At 71.1% G+C, this 16,003-nt stretch overlaps 6 protein-coding genes across 6 annotated transcripts in view; 4 read left to right on the top strand and 2 right to left on the bottom strand.

The window, feature by feature from the left end:
- Nucleotides 1-2,333, bottom strand: part of CHLNCDRAFT_143495 (hypothetical protein) — a gene marked incomplete at both ends in the record, with an annotated part of 2,493 nt that extends 160 nt beyond the window's left edge. The window contains 5 exons of the mRNA XM_005848986.1: nt 129-229; nt 463-684; nt 943-1,127; nt 1,347-2,152; nt 2,272-2,333. Coding sequence (XP_005849048.1) covers nt 129-229; nt 463-684; nt 943-1,127; nt 1,347-2,152; nt 2,272-2,333 — 1,376 coding nt within the window. The remainder of the gene's footprint in view (nt 1-128; nt 230-462; nt 685-942; nt 1,128-1,346; nt 2,153-2,271) is intronic.
- Nucleotides 2,334-2,888: 555 nt separating this feature from the next.
- Nucleotides 2,889-4,794, top strand: CHLNCDRAFT_143494 (hypothetical protein; the record flags this gene model as incomplete). Its single annotated transcript, XM_005849189.1, has 4 exons — nt 2,889-3,109; nt 3,335-3,836; nt 4,015-4,232; nt 4,377-4,794. The coding sequence occupies 4 exons, from the start codon at nt 2,889-2,891 to the stop codon at nt 4,792-4,794; spliced, it is 1,359 nt and encodes a 452-aa protein (XP_005849251.1).
- Nucleotides 4,795-5,370: 576 nt separating this feature from the next.
- Nucleotides 5,371-7,995, top strand: CHLNCDRAFT_30535 (hypothetical protein). Its single transcript, XM_005849188.1, has 9 exons — nt 5,371-5,436; nt 5,584-5,630; nt 5,758-5,891; nt 6,128-6,252; nt 6,503-6,621; nt 6,893-6,999; nt 7,268-7,350; nt 7,525-7,602; nt 7,812-7,995. The coding sequence occupies exons 1-9, from the start codon at nt 5,425-5,427 to the stop codon at nt 7,866-7,868; spliced, it is 762 nt and encodes a 253-aa protein (XP_005849250.1). The 5' UTR covers nt 5,371-5,424; the 3' UTR covers nt 7,869-7,995.
- Nucleotides 7,996-8,412: 417 nt separating this feature from the next.
- On the top strand, nt 8,413-10,351 carry CHLNCDRAFT_48682 (hypothetical protein; the record flags this gene model as incomplete). The annotated part of the gene is made up of 5 exons (XM_005849187.1): nt 8,413-8,463; nt 8,731-8,807; nt 9,318-9,411; nt 9,891-9,977; nt 10,226-10,351. The coding sequence occupies 5 exons, from the start codon at nt 8,413-8,415 to the stop codon at nt 10,349-10,351; spliced, it is 435 nt and encodes a 144-aa protein (XP_005849249.1).
- A 1,123-nt stretch (nt 10,352-11,474) lies between these two features.
- On the top strand, nt 11,475-12,770 carry CHLNCDRAFT_143491 (hypothetical protein; the record flags this gene model as incomplete). Its single annotated transcript, XM_005849186.1, has 3 exons — nt 11,475-11,654; nt 11,792-11,869; nt 12,051-12,770. The coding sequence occupies 3 exons, from the start codon at nt 11,475-11,477 to the stop codon at nt 12,768-12,770; spliced, it is 978 nt and encodes a 325-aa protein (XP_005849248.1).
- Nucleotides 12,771-13,530: 760 nt separating this feature from the next.
- Nucleotides 13,531-16,003, bottom strand: part of CHLNCDRAFT_51213 (hypothetical protein) — a gene marked incomplete at both ends in the record, with an annotated part of 5,482 nt that continues 3,009 nt past the window's right edge. Inside the window, 3 exons of the mRNA XM_005848985.1 lie at nt 13,531-14,067; nt 14,273-14,419; nt 14,486-15,777. Coding sequence (XP_005849047.1) covers nt 13,531-14,067; nt 14,273-14,419; nt 14,486-15,777 — 1,976 coding nt within the window. The remainder of the gene's footprint in view (nt 14,068-14,272; nt 14,420-14,485; nt 15,778-16,003) is intronic.

Here is a 16,003-nt window from a genome sequence, read left to right as displayed (position 1 = left end):
GGGGAGCAGCAGGCAAGCAGGGTGGAGGGAAGAGGCGGCAGCAGCTGGGACTGTGCCCGGGCCTGCACCTGCCCAGCGCTGGGCCGGCCCCGCCCCGCCCCGCCCAGCTGCCAGCCTGCGCCCCGCACCTGATGCCCTGGCGCTGCATCTCCGCCCGCATGCGGTCCATCAGCCCCACCAGCACGTCGGCGCTCTGCACCTGCTCCAGGCGCGCGCGCAGCTCGGCGTACTGCACAGGGAAGAGGTACGGGCGGGGCCGGGAGGGGGGCAGGCGGCAGGGGATGAGTGCAGGCGGGGGGGCGGGCGACGGCGTGGCGGCAGGGACGGCAGCCAGCTTGCGGGCGCGGGCAGCGTGCCCTCTGCTCTCCTCTCTCCCAGCCCCATGCCCCGCTGGCCGCCGCCGCTGCGCTCTGCGTGGCCGCAGCCGCCGCTCCTCGCTACCAGCTGCCTGCCGCTGCGCACCTGTCCCGGGTAGAGCTGCTTGAAGGCCAGGTCCTCCAGCTGCGCCTTGAGGCTCCACACGCCCAGGCGGTTGGCCAGCGGGGCCCACACATCCACCGTCTCGCGGGCGAGGCGGTTGCGCTTGGCGGCGGGCAGCGCGCCCAGCGTGCGCATGTCGTGCAGCCGGTCGGCCAGCTTGACCAGCAGGGCGTGGTTGCAGCCCATGGCCACAAGCATGCCCACCTGCGGGGTGGAGAGGCGGGGGGTGGCAGGTGAGGTAAGGTGCAGGGACAGGTGGGGGAAGGAGGCTCCGCAGGCGTACCCAGGAGGGAGGAGGGCAGGCGGGCTGGGCGGCGGCTACCAGGCAGCATCCCTCCCTTCCCTCCTTGCCGGCTGCCAGGCTGTGCTGCCACAGGGCCGGACGCTACGGGCGCGACGTCGCGGCGGCGGCATGCACACGGGACGCGGCAGTACAGCAGCACGCGCGGGCTGCCTGCGCACCAGCTGGCTGGACAGCTGGGCCTGGCCCTCTGGGGAGGTTGCGGGGCAGGCTCGGTAGTTGGACGAAATGTCTCCCAGGTGCGCCACCTGCTTCACCAGCTCCGCCACGCCGTCGTCGCCCAGCATGGGCCTCAGCTGCGCCTCCACCAGCAGTGTCTTGTCCAGAACGTCGTGCAGGAGCGCGGCTGCAGGGGGCGGGGGTGGGCAGAGCCGAGGGGGAGGCCGTGAGGACCGGGCAGGGGACCAGGGCGGAGGGAGGGCATGCGTGGAAGTGTGGAAGCGGGGTGGCTGCTGGCTGCTGCGGCGCAACGTGCCAAACGCAAGCTACCACACCCGTCCCCCGCCGCCGCCGCCGCCACCCTGCCGGGCACGAGCCGGGAAGCTGTGGAGGCTGGCAGGCGCACCCGACACGGTGCCCTCGTCGGCGCCCAGCTCTGCCAGGATGCGCGCCACCTCCACGCAGTGCATGAACGCGGGCTCGCCGCTGGCGCGGTACTTGCCGTCGTGCGCGGCGCGGGCGATGCCAAAGGCCCGCACGCACACCGGCTCTCGGAACACGGCGTAGCTGTGCTGCAGATGCTGGAGGAGGTTGTCCGGGATGGAGGAGCGGGTGCGGGCAAGGGGCGCGGGGCGCGGCACGGGCCCCACCCGCACCACGCCCTCCAGCCGCGCCGCCAGGCCCAACACAGGGTCGTCCAGCCCCACGGGCATGCTGCCCCCCAGCATCGCCCCGCTGCCGCAGCTGGCTGCCAGGCTGCTGGACAGGCTGCCGCCGGAGGAGCCCAGGATGGGCAGGCGGTCGGTGGAGAGCTGACGGGAGAGGAGGGAGGAGAGGACACGGGGCTGCTGAGGCGAGGGCGGCGCCGACCCCGCGGGCGAGCTGTCCCGCGTGGCGAAACCCTCGATCTTCACAAACTGGGCTGACTTGGGGATGCTGGCGGTGGCCTGCAGCGGCCGCGCCGCGCAGCTGGAGGCGGAGGCGGAGGCGAGCGCGCTGAAGGCGGCCGCGCCCGCGCCGCTGCCGCCCTCGACGCTGGTCGTGCGGCCGCGGCCGCCCAGCGAGCGGCTCAGCGACAGGCTGCCCGCGCCATCGGCTGTCAGGCTGCGGCTGAGTCCCGACTTGAAGCTGCCCGCCTCGTGGTCTGAGAGCCCGCTGCGGAAGCTGACTAACGTGGCGCCGCGCTTGCCGCCCCCCGAGCGCGCCGCCGGGCTGGGGGTTGGCGCGGAGAGGGGCGGCGTGCTGCTAAGTTGTATGCCGCAGAGCGACATGCGCCCCTGCACGCAGGGCACGCGCGGTTGTTGTGGGGCATCTGTGAGTGAGACTCCCACACGCGGTCGGGCGTGCGGCGCCCCGAGACCTCTAGCCGGCCGCCCTGGGCCCTGTCGGGCATGACAGGGCCCAGGGGCGGCACGGGAGGGCGCGCAGCGCCGGTGGGCGCGGGTGCAGACGCTTGGCCTGCCCGCCGTCTGGCGCCGCGGGAGGCCCGCCCCCGGGCTCCACACACGCCCGGCGCCTCACCTGTCAGTATGCTGCGCCGGCGGCCTCGCTTCGCTGCGTGTGTTGCGGGAGGGCCAGGTGTTTAAACTGGGGCCCTCCTGTGGGCCAACCGAGCGCAGGTTCGCGTCAAAGAACAGTGTTTGGAGCGTGGTGGGTAGAGCGCGGGTAAAGAACGCCGGAGGGAGCGGAGAAGCGGGCCTTGTATGCTGAGCCCGGCACAGCACATTGTTTCCTAATAATGGAAACACACAGATCTGCGCTTGCCCGACAGCTGAATGACCATTCACACCTTCTCACCCTTGCTGTTGGCGTCTGGGACCCCCCCGTGCCCGCCAACCCGCCCATCCTGCCTTCCCTCGTTTTGGGGCCCCGGCTCCACACTTTCGCGCAGCGCCGCTCAACAGCCCTGCCGATCGGCAGGAACCCCTCCACACACAGGCAGCGATGCATGGCGGCGCCGACAGGGTCGCCGCCGCCGCCGCCGCCGCCCGGCAAGCTCACGTCGGTGGCGTGGGAGGCGCGGCTGCCGCCTGCGGGCCCGCCGTGTCGCCTAGATGAGGCGCTGCAGCTGCTGCAGCCCGACCGCTACCCCTCCATCACCTCTGCCAAGCGCGCGGTGCGGCGGAGGGAGTTGCGGGTGGACGGCGTGCAGTCCACCGCCCCCTCTATGTGAGCCTTTCCCGAGGGCAAGCGAGGGCCGCGCATGCTGCCTGCCTGCTTCCAGTGCTGCCGGTGCCTGAACCCTCTGCCTCTGCTGCCGAAGCATGGTGCTGCTTTAGTGGCAAACCGAGCAGCCGGTCGGTGTAGCAGGCACCACCCGCTCTCTCTACGTCCTGGGTCGGGATGTACCGGCAAAGAAACCGGAGCACCCCCACTTGTGCCGCCGAACCGCAGCATGCTGCAGGGCGGTGAGCTGCTGCAGTGCATGCAGCGGCAGGGCGCGGCTGCACTGCAGCAGTGTCCGCAGCCGGCGGCGGGTGCGGCGGAGGCGTGGATGCCCTCCGGCGCTGCCGCGGCGGGGAGGTACAGGCTAGGCGTTGCGTATGAGGACAGCCACCTGGCATGCGTGGTGAAGCCGCCAGGCATCCCAACAGACACGCCGCCCCACCGCGGTGCAGCCCGCGGTGCCAACAACGCCACCGGCAGTGCCGCCACAGGCGCCAGCCAGCCCGGCGCCGGCGCCGCCAGCGGCGCCAGCAGCAGCAGCGCCGCCGCCCAGGCCGTGCCCAGCGTGTACGAGCTGCTGGCCGCCCAGCTGCAGCCCACGGGGGAGCTGGGGGCGCTGCGGAGGCCCCGCCACGTGCACCGCCTGGATGAGCCGACGGGAGGCCTGGTGGTGGTGGCCAAGACGCGGCTGGCGCAGACCCAGCTCAGCGCCGCCTTTATGCAGCGCAGGGTGAGCGGATCCGCTGGCTGGCTCGTGGCTGCCGCCCCTGTTCTGGCCTCCAGCCTTGCCACTCTGGCTGGTATCCCCTCATCCGTAGCACCCACCTGACTCTGGCCGCTGGCCGACCCGCTGCCACTGATCCGCACTGCTGCTGTCCATCCCGGCTGCTTTGCTGGCCGACCGACAGGTGACGAAGCGGTACCGTGCGCTGGTGTGGGGGCGGCTGGAGGGGCGGGGCCTGGTGCGGTACTGCCTGGATGGCAAGCGGTGCGAGACGGAGTATGCGGCGGCGCAGCACACGCGGGTGGACTTGGCAGCGCTGGGCCTGCGCCCGGCCGCGCCGCTGGCGGCGCCTCAGCCGGCGATCTGGGTCACGACAGTGGACCTCTGGCCGCACACGGGGAGGTGGGTTTGGGTGCAGCGGGGCGTGGGAGCGCCGGAGGCACACAGCAAGGGCCGTGGCAGGGACTCGGTGCTCGGCGCGGTGCTGTGCACGCTCGCCAGCTGTCAACACCCGCACTGCCCCACTGCACTGGCCCCCAAGAGCAGGAAGCATCAGCTGCGCCGGCACATGGCGCTCCTGGGCCACCCGCTGCTGGGAGAGACGCGCTACTCCTTTGGCTATGCCACGCAGCGGTTAGGGTCTGGGCAAGCCATGCCGCCTGAAGACCATGCCTGGCTTCCCGCCGACGCTGCCACCGGCGGCGGCGGCGGCTGCGCGGCCGCCCCGCCGGCGACCGCGGCAGCGCAGGAGCACGCGGTGCTGTGCCAGCCGGGCGGCGCGCTGCCTGCGGCTGCGGCGGACGTGACGCGCAGGCTGGCGTTGCCGCTGTGCCTGTGGGCGGTTGAGCTGCAGTTGGAGGCGCACCCCGCCACCGGCCAGCCACTGCACTGCTGCATCCCCGAGCCGCCCAGCTATGGCGCCATTCGTGCTGCAGTGGCGGCCAGCAGCTGTGAGCCACAGTAAAGCGTCACAGAATTAGCTGTGGTTGAGGGAGATGGGGACGGGAGTCGCACAGAGGAGCTGCCGCCGTCATGACGCGTCAGCCATCCAGCTGGATGTGACATGAGCCCCAGGATTGAAATTGGCCTCCAGTGCGACATCAACTCTTGCATCTGCATCATTCACCGTCTCAGAGGCTCGCAGGCGTGCAAAGGTGCCGGAGAAGTGGAAGAGCTGTGCGAGGGGTCTGGCTTTGGCGCACCTGGCGAGAGCTTCTGAGCGACTTGAGAGGCGGGGCACCGAGCCCACACCATGGTGCTATTGGGACTCATACCCGAGGGGCTGTATGCCCTGCCCATCGACCCCACCACCGTGCGCCCAAGCCTGCTGGCTCAGAGGGCGGTCCCCAGCTTCCAGGCGGGGCGGGCCCTGCCCCAAGCGCCACCCCTGACATCGGCGGCTAGCCTGGCGCAGCAGATGGCGGCGCTGGCGGCGGAGCTGCCTCCCGCCGCCGCCGCCGCCGCCAGCATGCCAGCCGTGCCCAACTTGGTGCCCGCGGCGGCCTACAGCAGCAAGGAGAAGGAGCCGCTATCCGACACGCTGAGGCGGGCGGGCAAGCGGGCCCTGGGTGGCGGCATCCCCGGCGCTGCGGCGATGGGGCTGCAGGTGCGGCCGGGGCGCGGCGTGCGCCGGCGGCGCGCCGGGCGGCTGCTTGGTGGGCGTGGCCCGCCTGGAGGCGCCGCAGCACGGCGCCGCTGGGCTGGGCTATCTGGTGCCTGCCTGCAACTGCTTGGGTGTGCCTTCTCATTGCAGGTGCTGTCCTTGATGTGGCTTCGCACCACTATCAACTACCAGTACCGGTGAGCAATGCGCCTCATCAGCAGCCTGGCCTGTCTTGGCCGGTGCTGGCACGCATGCGCTCGCCCTCCCAACGCCGTGCACACACGCTCGCCCTCGCCCCTCCTCCGCCCCGCATGTCTCGGGCAGGTACGGCACCACCACCACCCACGCGCTCAAGCACCTGTACAAGGAGGGCGGCGTGACGCGCTTCTACCGCGGCCTGGCACCCGCCCTCCTGCAGGGCCCGCTCAGCCGGTTCGGCGACACAGCGGCCAATGCGGGTGCGCGGCGCCGCCGCGCCACGCCGGCCCGGTGCAGGCGGCGCACGCGCCGGCGCTGCTGCTGCTGCTGCCGGACGCGCCCCCCGTCGGGCTCCCGCTTGCTCCTGTGTGCCGCGCCGAGCCGGCGAGGCTTGTGCTTGCTTGGTGGTGGTGGCTTGAGTCTGGTTACGGCAGGGTCGAGCATGCCGCGCGCAGCAACCTGCCTGCGCCACCCGGCCGCCTGCACCTCCCCACAGGCATGTTGGCCCTGCTGGAGGGCGTCGACATGCCTGTCGCCCTTAAGACCATGGCGGCCAGCGGCGCCGCCGCCTCCTTCCGCATCTTCCTCATGCCGGTGGACGCCTGCAAGACCATCATGCAGGTGGGGGGTGCCTTGTTGTGGTTCCTGTTGCGGCGTGGCGGTGTCTGGTGGTGGCGTGGTGGTGGTGTAGGTGGCGGTGGTGGTTGTGGTGCGTGTTCCTGTGTGTTTGCCAGGCGCACCAAGGCCGCGGCACCTGCACACCCAGTCGCATGGGCCCTGCCATCAGCAGGCCCCAGCACCACCCCCACGCCTGCCCTGCCCAGCCAGACGCACACCTGTGTTACCGTGTGGCGCACGCCCGCGCGCGCAGGTGGAGGGCAAGGGCGGGTTTGGCAAGCTGGTGCAGAAGGTGCGGGTGGGTGGGCCCGGGGTGCTCTACCACGGCGCCCTGGCCGCCTCCGCCGCCACCTTTGTGGGACACTACCCCTGGTGAGACGCCGGGCTGCCGGGCGGCGCCCGCGTGCGACCCTTGCGCTGCGTGTTTGTGTGCGTGCGCGCGAGTGTGTGTGTGTGTGTGTGTGTGTGTGTGTGCGCGCGCGCGCGCGTGTGTGGCAGTGGCGCCGGTGGCGGTGGCGGTGTGATGCAAGCCACAATGTTCCGGCCACAGCACCACGCCTGCCCTTCACCCGCCGCTCCGTCGCCGAAACACCAACACCCCCCCCACAACACCCCACCACACCCCACAACCCCTCCCCCCCAGGTTTGCGGTGTACAACTACCTCAACCACGTCCTGGAGCAGTACGACGACCTGCCCAAGCGCCTGCTGCGCTCCGCCTTCATCGGCTTCTGCGCCTCGGCCGTGTCGGGTGAGGCGTGCGGCAGCCAGCGTGGGCGGCGTGGCAGGCGCGGCCAGCGTGGCGGCTGTGCAGGGAGGGGGTGTGCGTGGAGGGGTGGCTGCGCTGTGTGCGCAGTGAGCAGCAAGGCGTGGCTGCTGTTCCCAGGCGGCACAGTTGCCAGCACGGCCGTTCCGGCTGGGCTTGGCCGTTGCGGCGGGCAGCCTCTGCCCCTTGGCTGCTGGCCCGCCTTACCATTACCCTGGTGGGGTGTCTTGCATGCTGCCCCGGCCTGCCGCAGACACGTGCTCCAACAGCATCCGAGTGGTGAAGACCACCAAACAGACGGCCACCGAGCCGCTGACCTACCCTCAGGCTGTCAAGGTGGGGGGCGGCTGGCAAGCGGGGAGCGCGGCAGCTTGCAGCAGGCTAAACCCCAAGCACAATGCCTCGCCCTGGCATTGGCATGACCACTGCTGGTCGGCATCGCTGGCCCAGCCTGTTGCGCCCTTTGCCTCACGATCTTCTGCCTGCCACTGCTGCCCGGCCCCCCCGCAGATGGTGGTGGAGAAGGACGGCGTCATTGGCCTGTTTGGGCGGGGGCTGAAGACCAAGATTGTGGCCAATGGCATGCAGGTGGGCCTTGGCGGAGTGGGCGTGCCGGCAGTGCCTGGCAGAGTGTGTGTGTTGGCTAGAGTGCAGCTCCTGTCCCTCCCAGCTCCGCTGTTTGTGCGCATGGGTGGGTGGGCATGGCTGATCAGCCGTCGCCATGTGCATATAGCTCGGCTTGCGCGCCATGCGCCTGATGCGTCTGCCTGCCTCCTGGTGCCTGTGTGCGCACGCAGGGCCTGCTCTTCTCAGTGCTGTGGCGCCTGGGCCAGGATTACATGGCCGGAAAGTAGAGAGGAGGAGAGCTGGCACGCGGCCGGCGCGGCACAGCGGAGTGGGAAGCCTGCGGCATCCTGCCTGCTCCGGCGCGGCGGGATTGAGTAGAGATTGGATACTAGCATTGCGTGAACAAATGAATTGAACGTACCCTTCAGGACAACAACCTTTCCGAGCACTGAAATCCCTGCTCTGTGCGAGCGAGTGGCGGCAGGCGGGGAGGCGCCGCACACACTGTGGTTGATGGATGCGCTGGATGCGGATATCGCGAGTGCACGAGGCCCTGAAGTGCAGCATGCCCCTTTCAACCTGGGGGAGGGCCTTGGCCTTTCACCGGCCAGCGACAAATGAGTCACGTTGCCAGCGGCCGGGACGCGTTGCACCTTATTGTTCCTCATGTAGGCATCGCAATTCAAGCCCAGCGTGCTCGTGCGCCCACATGCACCGCCTTGAGTTCCAGGGTCCTAGCTGGCACCGTGCACACGTGGTTTTCTCCCGCCAGAGGCCCACGCAGCCCTCTTTCTGTCTGCCCGGGTGCTCGTGGTGGATCTACACTTCACCATGGCTGACGAGGGGACAAAGAAGCGAACGTTCCGCAAGTACCAGTTCAGGGTGAGTGCTGGCGGCGTTGGAGGGATCGGGGCGCCTCATAGACGGCCCTGAGCACCCCAGGACGCCATTCAATGCGCCATATGGCAGCCTGGACTCCAGCAGCGGCTGATGGGCCGGCCTGCGCTTGCCGGCGCCCCGCATGACGCCCCCGGGCGCGCCAACAGCGCCCCAAATGCGGGACACAGCTAGAAGCAACGGCGGGGCCCGCCATGCGCGGACCGACGCTCGATGTCCGGCCCTCACCGCTGCTCCCTCACTCTTGCGCAGGGTGTGGACCTCGACCAGCTGCTGGACATGTCCACCGATGAGCTGGTGGAGCTCTTTGCCGCCCGCCAGCGCCGCAGGTGCGAGGCGGGCCCGCTGCCGCGCCGCCACCTGCTCGCCGCGCCTGCTTGCCTTGCGTTGCTCAGCGAGGCACGCAGCAGCAGCAGCAACAGCAGTAGGGAAACTGGCTGGAGTGGCGCGAAGGCAGCGCTGATCATGATAGCTGCAGCCATCGCCCTGAGGCAGGCCAGCTCTTGGCGCAGCTTGCTTGCACGGCGGAGGGGAGATATGCGGCGGGGAAGTGTTGCGCAGCCGCGGCACCTCAACCCAGCGTTGATTCCGGGTGCAATGGGTTGCCGCAAGCGGCAGTTCCCAGCACATCCGGCTGGCAGCGCAGCGAGGGCAGCGGCAGTGTTGCAGCCTTGGCGCCGCCTGGGGCTCTGCTGGGCAGCACCGCGGCACAGCCGTGGCGCAGCCGACGCTCCGCCAACAGCACCCAACGCATGCTGCCGCTGCCCGCGTCGCTGCATCCGCCACCATGCCGACCGCCGTGCGCGATTGTGTGGCTCGCCGTCTCTGCTTGGCCGCAGGTTCCAGCGCGGCCTCAAGCGCAAGGCTCTGGCGCTGATCAAGAAGCTGCGCAAGGCCAAGAAGGAGGCGCCCCCTGGCGAGAAGCCCGATGCGGTGAGGAGCAGGCGGCGGCGGCCCTGCCGTGTGTATACCTGTGCGCTGCCGTGCTGCATGCCGCAGCTGTTCCGGCGCTGGAGCCCCTGCCGTCGCGTGCTGCCTGTGGTGTGGCGCACGTTTGCTGCGGTTGCTGGGCCAGCTGCTGGTGCCGACCGCGGGCAGCTGTGGGGGTGGCGGCGCGGCTGCGGAGGAGCAGGCGGCAGCGGGCGGCGCTGCTGGCAGCGTGCGAGGCGCAGCGCGCTCAGCCAGGCTGCAGCTGGGGGCCGGCAGCGCCGGCGTGAGCGGCGCACAGCCTGGCGTTGCTATCGCAGCCCCACCCTTTCCCAGCCCTCGGCAGCGCCGCATGTGGCTGCCGCCCTCCTCTCTCCCCTACCTGCCTGCGCCGCCCTCCCGGCCCGCTGCCCAGTCTGCCCTGCCCTGTCTGCCCTCCACCTGCCCTGTCTTCCCACCCTCCTCATCCTCCCTCCCTTACGCAGGTGCGCACCCACCTGCGCAACATGATCATCATTCCTGAGATGATTGGCTCCGTGGTGGGCGTGTACAACGGCAAGACCTTCAACCAGGTGGGCCGCCCGGCTAAGCCTCTGGCCGCGGCCTGGCTGGCGTTGCTGCCGGGCTGCCCGGGCCCTGTGCTGCGTGGTGTGGGATGCCGCCTGGCCGCTGCTGTCAGGAGTGGGCTGCGCCCATTTCCGGGATGCACGGCCAGCCTCACGTGCCTCCCCTGTTGCCTGCCTCCTGGTCCATACCCCGCTGCCTGCCGGCCCCTGGGTGACATCCGCCCGTCCCCGCTGTCCCGTCTGCCTGCTCACAGGTTGAGGTCAAGCCCGACATGATTGGTCACTACCTGGCTGAGTTCTCCATCTCTTATAAGCCAGTGGGCCACGGCCGCCCCGGCATCGGCTCCACCAACAGCTCCCGCTTCATCCCCCTGAAGTGAGGAGGAGGAGGAGGAGGAGGCCGCGGCGCCAGCGGCGACGGCGGCAGCGGCTGCGGGCCGGCTTGCCTCAGTGCGAGCGGCCGGCCCGCGGGGCCCGGGAGGCGGCCCCGAGAGAGGTGGGGCGCCGCGGCACGGCGGCGGACCTTTGGACCCTGCCTCGGAAGGACGATGAGGGATGGATGGCGGTGCTGGCTGCAGCGCGCCTGCCGGGGCCCATAGTTTGTGTTGGCCGGCGGCCGCATGCGGGCTGTGTGTGCTGCATGCGGCGCGGGCCTGCTGCCCCCGGCAGCGCGCGGCTGTAACCTCATCCTAAGCAAAGCAAAGCAGAGCACAGTCGGGAGGGGCCCATGCTTGTTGGGGTGTACTGCCACGCAGGCCTTGGGGTGCCAGCAGTTTTTGGGGGGTTGGGACGTGGTGGGGAGGCGCCAGGCACGCTGCTGGTGTGGCGTGCGCTGGTACGCTTGTGGGGTGGCGCATTGGAGGGAGGGCTCGCCGCGCCCGCCCCCTGCACCTCCATCCATCAGCCATCCCCGAAGAGACTTGTGGGCCGCCTCAGGCCTGGTTGCAAGCCCCAGGACGTGCACTGCCCAGGTGGTGGCCTACACGGCTGCGCCCCCCAGCCGCGGGACGGGCGGGGAGCCGCTCGCTGCCTGAGCAAGCCCCAAACGGCGGCCGCTGGGGGATTTTCTTGTAGTTCGAATCATTGTGATCCAGTTGCAGGCCCAAACCCAAGGGTTTGGCTCTGCAGTTCAACGAATTGTGTGCGACAACCTCCTTTCTTAAAAATATGCTCCAGGAGTGAGGCCTGAGTCGACACTTCACCGCAGCGCCCTAAATCCCGCTCCCCCGCGCTCTTTTTCCCAGTCTGATCTCTCTGGCAGCTAAACGCGGCAGCCAGGGCACCTCCACGTGCAGGCGAGCCGAACAGGGACGGGCTACGTAGCCCAGCCCCCCCCTCAGCCGCTCGGCCGAGGGGCCCCACGCCCTCCGCAGCACTCACTGCATTCGATAGAAGCCTCCTGGGTTGGGTCGTCCCCCGACAGAGAGCCCACCAGGGCGTAATATCTGGCGTGAAGGTGTTCCCTGCGCCGCCCAGCCATCGGCACCCTGCAGCGCGGAGAACATGCAGTGCGAGCTTCAGGATGACCACGTGGAGGCGGCCCAGGGGCTGGCGGCTCTGGCGTGCTTCCCGCCCGGCGGCGGCGGCGGCGCCGCGGCCCTTCCAGGCAGCCACGGCAGAGGGCACGGCGGGACCTGCCAGCAGTGCGGCGCAGGCCTGGCGGGCCACAAGCGCTTCTATCAGGTGACAGCTAGCTTTCACCCCGCGCAGCGCCGCTGCTCGGCCGAGCTTCCACCCTTCCTGCCGCTCCCCACCGCTCGTCGCGTCGCTCCTGCCCTGCCCTGCTGACCCCGATGCCGCTCCTCACTCGGTGCCTGCAGCGGTATCGCGCGTGCGAGACGTGCGCGCTGTCTGCCGCCGTCGTGCGTGGCGGCGAGCTGCAGCGGTTCTGCCAGCAGGTGGGCAGGCGCGCCCGCCGCTCTTTCTTTTGTCTTTTTGTCACCCTGCCACTGCTCCCTCTTGTGTCCGCCTGCCCTGGGTGCGGCCGCTGCGGCCTCGAGCGCCGCCCCCTGCGCCTGCCGCATTGCTTACAGGCCGCGCCGTGCCGCCCCGTGCTGCCCTCGAAACCCACTGCTGCAGTGCGGCCGTTTCCACCCGGTCGCCCGCTTCAACGGCCTGATGCGCACCTGCCGGGAGCAGCTGGCCCGCCACGCAGAGCGCCAGCGCCTGCGCCGCCAGCAGCGGCGGGAATGGGCTGCCGCCGCTGCCGCCGGGGGCGCGCCCACGATGACGGAGGAGCCGCCAACAGGCAGCGACGGCTCGCCGGCCCCAGGCCGTGCCAGCGCTGGCAAGGCGGCCAGGCAGCCGCCGCGGCACCACCGGCGGCAGCCCTCTGCCGGTCCGGAGGAGGCGGCGGCGGAGGAGGAGGAGCAGCGGGATTCGCGGGCGCAGGAGGAGGCGACGCAGCAGCGCCAGCTGCGCCAGCTGCTGCTGCAGGCGGCGGCGCGGTTCGAGTCGCCGGCGGGCGCCTCGCCCGCGCCGCAGCTGCCGCTGCCGCCCCTCACGCCCAGGCCCCTGCAGCAGCAGCAGCACCACGCCTGTGGGGAGCAGGCGCAGCAGACTGACGGGTGGCAGGCGTGGGAGTGGGCGGCGCACCCGCGGCAGCAGCGGCAGCAGCAGGCTGCGGCCGCCCCGCCGGCCCAGGCCCACCCTTGCCCAACCGACGGCAGCGGCGCCGCCACCCTGGGCGATTACCAGGCCTTCTGGTTGCACCGCCTGTCCGCCCTGCTGGTGTCTCTGAACCAAGACCAGGCCAAGCGCGAGGCTGCCGCGGTGCGGAGGCAGGGCTGGGTGTACTGACAGCACATGCCGGCCAGCAGCCCACGGCCCCTTGCCACGTGCACGCGAATATCCAAGCTCCCAAGCCACCCCAAGCTCCCTCCCCAGCGAATGAATAAACAAACACTCGTGGTGCCGCCGCCTGGGTGGCATGCCGGCAAGCCCAGCACCTGGCGCACCCCTTGCCTCCCTGACGCCCACCCGCACCGCTGCTCACCGCGCAACCAACTTGATCCAATCGCCGCACTTGCCTGGATTTGTTTTGTTCCTGACCACGTTTTTCCTCTGTAGATTCATCCTTCTCGTTCAAAAACTGCATACAACTCCCCTTGAACCCCAACCCTACCTTGCCTGGCGCCCGCTGCGCCCGCTGCACCCCATTTTCCCTGCATCGCCATTGTATCGGCGGCACCTGCTCCGCAGCCCCTGCTGGTGTCGCAGCGTATCCTTTGCCCCCCGTCCCCCCCGATTCCAGTGCCGAGCCTTCTGCCGCCAGCGCTGCACTTTCATCCGCTTGCCATCTTCTTTTCTCTCCTGCCTGCCACCGACTCGCAGCTGAGCGCCTGTAGAGTTACTGCTGTGTCCCAGCCTGCTCGGCCGGTAGACGCCATCTCTCATGTTAGGCACGCACACCAAGCACAGAATGAAATCCAGGAAGGAAAGAAGAAAGGAAGGGAGCCAGGGAGGCCAATGATCTGAGGGAGAATAAGGAAACAAGGGGCGCGCACGTGGCGGCGAGGGGTGTGGCGCTTCCTGCGCTGGGCTGGTGACCGTGGGGGCGCTACAGCGTGGCGGGCGCCGCGGCCGCGCCGCCGCCCGCCGCCGCCGGGCTGCCCTCCCGCTCCTCCTTTGCCGGTGGCGGCGGGCGCCGCGTCAGCACCAGAGTCTCTTGGTCTCGGAACATCGAGCGCTGCAGCCTGGCATCCCACACCGCAGCCCAGCCAGACGACTGTATGTACTCCCGCAGCTCCGGGCCGGAGAAGCCACGGTGCGGCTGCTGGGTGGGCGGGGCAGAGGCGGCGGCGCCGCCCGGCACCTCGCCGCCGCCGCCGCCGCCGCCGGGGCTGCCCTGGGCAGGCGCGGCGGGCGCGGCCTCAAAGCGCAGCGCGCGCGCGCTCAGGCGCAGGCTGCGCAGCACGCTGCCGCCGCCGCCGCCGCCGCCGCCGCCGCTCAGCAGGCGCAGCAGGTGGTCGGGCGTGGTGCCCGGGTACACCACCGTCAGCGATCCGGCATGCACCGCCAGGCTGCCCACGCCAGTGAGCAGCGCCTCGTGGCGGATTGTGGCATCGGCCAGCCGATCGTCGGGCATGGCCCAGGGCTGCGGGGAGGGTGGGAAAAAGGGGCACAGAAGGCGAGCGTGTGCAAGCTTGTGCGTGTGTGTAGTGTGTGTGTGCGCGCGGTGGGCGGTGGGAAGAGCAGGCGAGGGAGTAGCGGCCTGCGGCGCCGCGGGCAGCGGGCTGGACGGGCTGGAGGGAGCAGCCGGGCGCGCGGGGTGGGCCTCTGGGCCACGAGCCCTTGCCCACCTGCGCAAAGTCGATGCCACCCGCCGCCATCTGCGCTGCCTGCTGGGCACCACCCGCGGGCTCCTGCGCCGCCTGCTGTGCCGGGGCGGGCACCATGACCCAGCCCCCCAGCAGCGGCCCGCCCCCGGGCCCAAACAGGTGCCCCCCCTGCACAGCAAGCAGCGGGAGGAAAGTGCCAGCCGGCTCTCAAGGGCCTGCGCATGGCCGCCGAACCAGATACCGCATGCATGCATGCCCCCAGGCTGGACACACGCACAGGAACTTGGGCCTTGCAGCGTGCCAGCCTGCCAGCCAGCCCGCCAGCCGGCGCTGCGCTCCGCAGGACACGCGTGTGCCAGCCCCTGCCCCTGCCCTGCCCTGCGGTGCTGCGCTTGCCTGCGGCGGCGGCGCAAAGGCGTCGTCCTCCCCCAGCTCATCATCGTCTATAAGCTCCGGCATCGGCCCATCATCCTCATCGCTGTCCAGCAAATCTGCCATGCCCTCCTGACCCAGCTGCTCCGCCGGCAGCTGCGGCAGCTGCGGCGGCGCCTGCACAGCCGCCGCGGCGGCAGCCGGCGGATGCGCCGCCGCCGCCGGGGCCGGTGCCGGCGCCTGCGGCGCCGCGGCGGGGGCCGCCGCCGCCAGCTGCTCCGCCGGCTGTGGCGCCAGCGGCGCCCCATCCTCCGGCAGCTCCTCGTCGTCGCTGTCGCTGACCAAATCAATTACTTCGACCTCGACTGCGGCTGCGGCTGCGGCTCCTGCCTGCACCCCGGCATCCTGCTGCTGCATGCCGGCCTGCGCCGCCGCCGCCGCCGCCTCTGCCGCAAACGCCTCGGCCTCAGCAGCCACCGCCTCCGCCTCCGCCGCCTGCGCCACCACTTGCTGCGCCGCCTGCTGCACCGCCTGCTCGCCGTGCGCCGCCGCCGCGGCCGGCTGCGCCGCAGCGGCTGCTGCTGCTGCTGCGGCAGGCGCCGCCACCGCCGCGGCCTGCTGCGCCATGGCGGCCAGCGCGGCCGCCTGCTGCTGCAGCGCCACCGCCAGCGCCCCCGGTCCCAGCTGCTGCACCCCGCCGCCGTGGCCCTCAAACTGGGGCCAGGCGCCGCCGCCGCCAGCAGGGTTGTCCAGGTCTGCTACGGGCATGCCTGCCGCCAGGTCGACGATGTGCTGAGGTGGCGCCACGATGGCGTGCGGCGGGGCGTACGCCATGCGCAGCGACAGAGAGCATTCGGGGCCCAGCCCGCCGGGCGGCAGCCTCAGCGTGTGCGGCGTGATGGCGCCCCCCGGCGGCTGCATGGACGACAGGTGCACGGCAGAGGGGCCAGCACGCAGGTGGCGCAGGTCGGCGGCGGTGAAGCGCACGAGGGTGAGGTGGGCCAGGCGGCGCAGGCCTGCCAGCCAGCGGCTGCGGAACGCGCGCTGCGGCGGCTGCGCGCCCAGCGGCGGCGTCAGCCGCAGGCTGGTCAGCGCGGCGGGGCCCAGCGGCGCCAGAGGCTCGCTGTGCCAGGTGCCGTGGATGCTTTGCAGGGCTGTGGCAGGGTGGGGTGTGGGGGGCAGGTCGGGGTTTGTCGGGAGGTGGGTGGGTGGCAGAGAGCGGAGGCCGCTCTCCAAAGGTGGCCGCGAGCCAACCTGCTGCCCTCCCCGTACATGCAGGCGCTCCTCCCCAATCCCAGCAGCCCCAGCAGCCATGCCAGCCTGCCCGCCAGGCACGAGACAGACAGACAGACACACACACAAACACTCTCGCAACCCCCG

This window comes from Chlorella variabilis, assembly GCF_000147415.1.
Source record: "Chlorella variabilis unplaced genomic scaffold CHLNCscaffold_6, whole genome shotgun sequence".
NCBI classification, from domain to species: Eukaryota; Viridiplantae; Chlorophyta; class Trebouxiophyceae; order Chlorellales; family Chlorellaceae; genus Chlorella; species Chlorella variabilis.
This window is presented reverse-complemented; position numbering and strand designations above follow the sequence as displayed.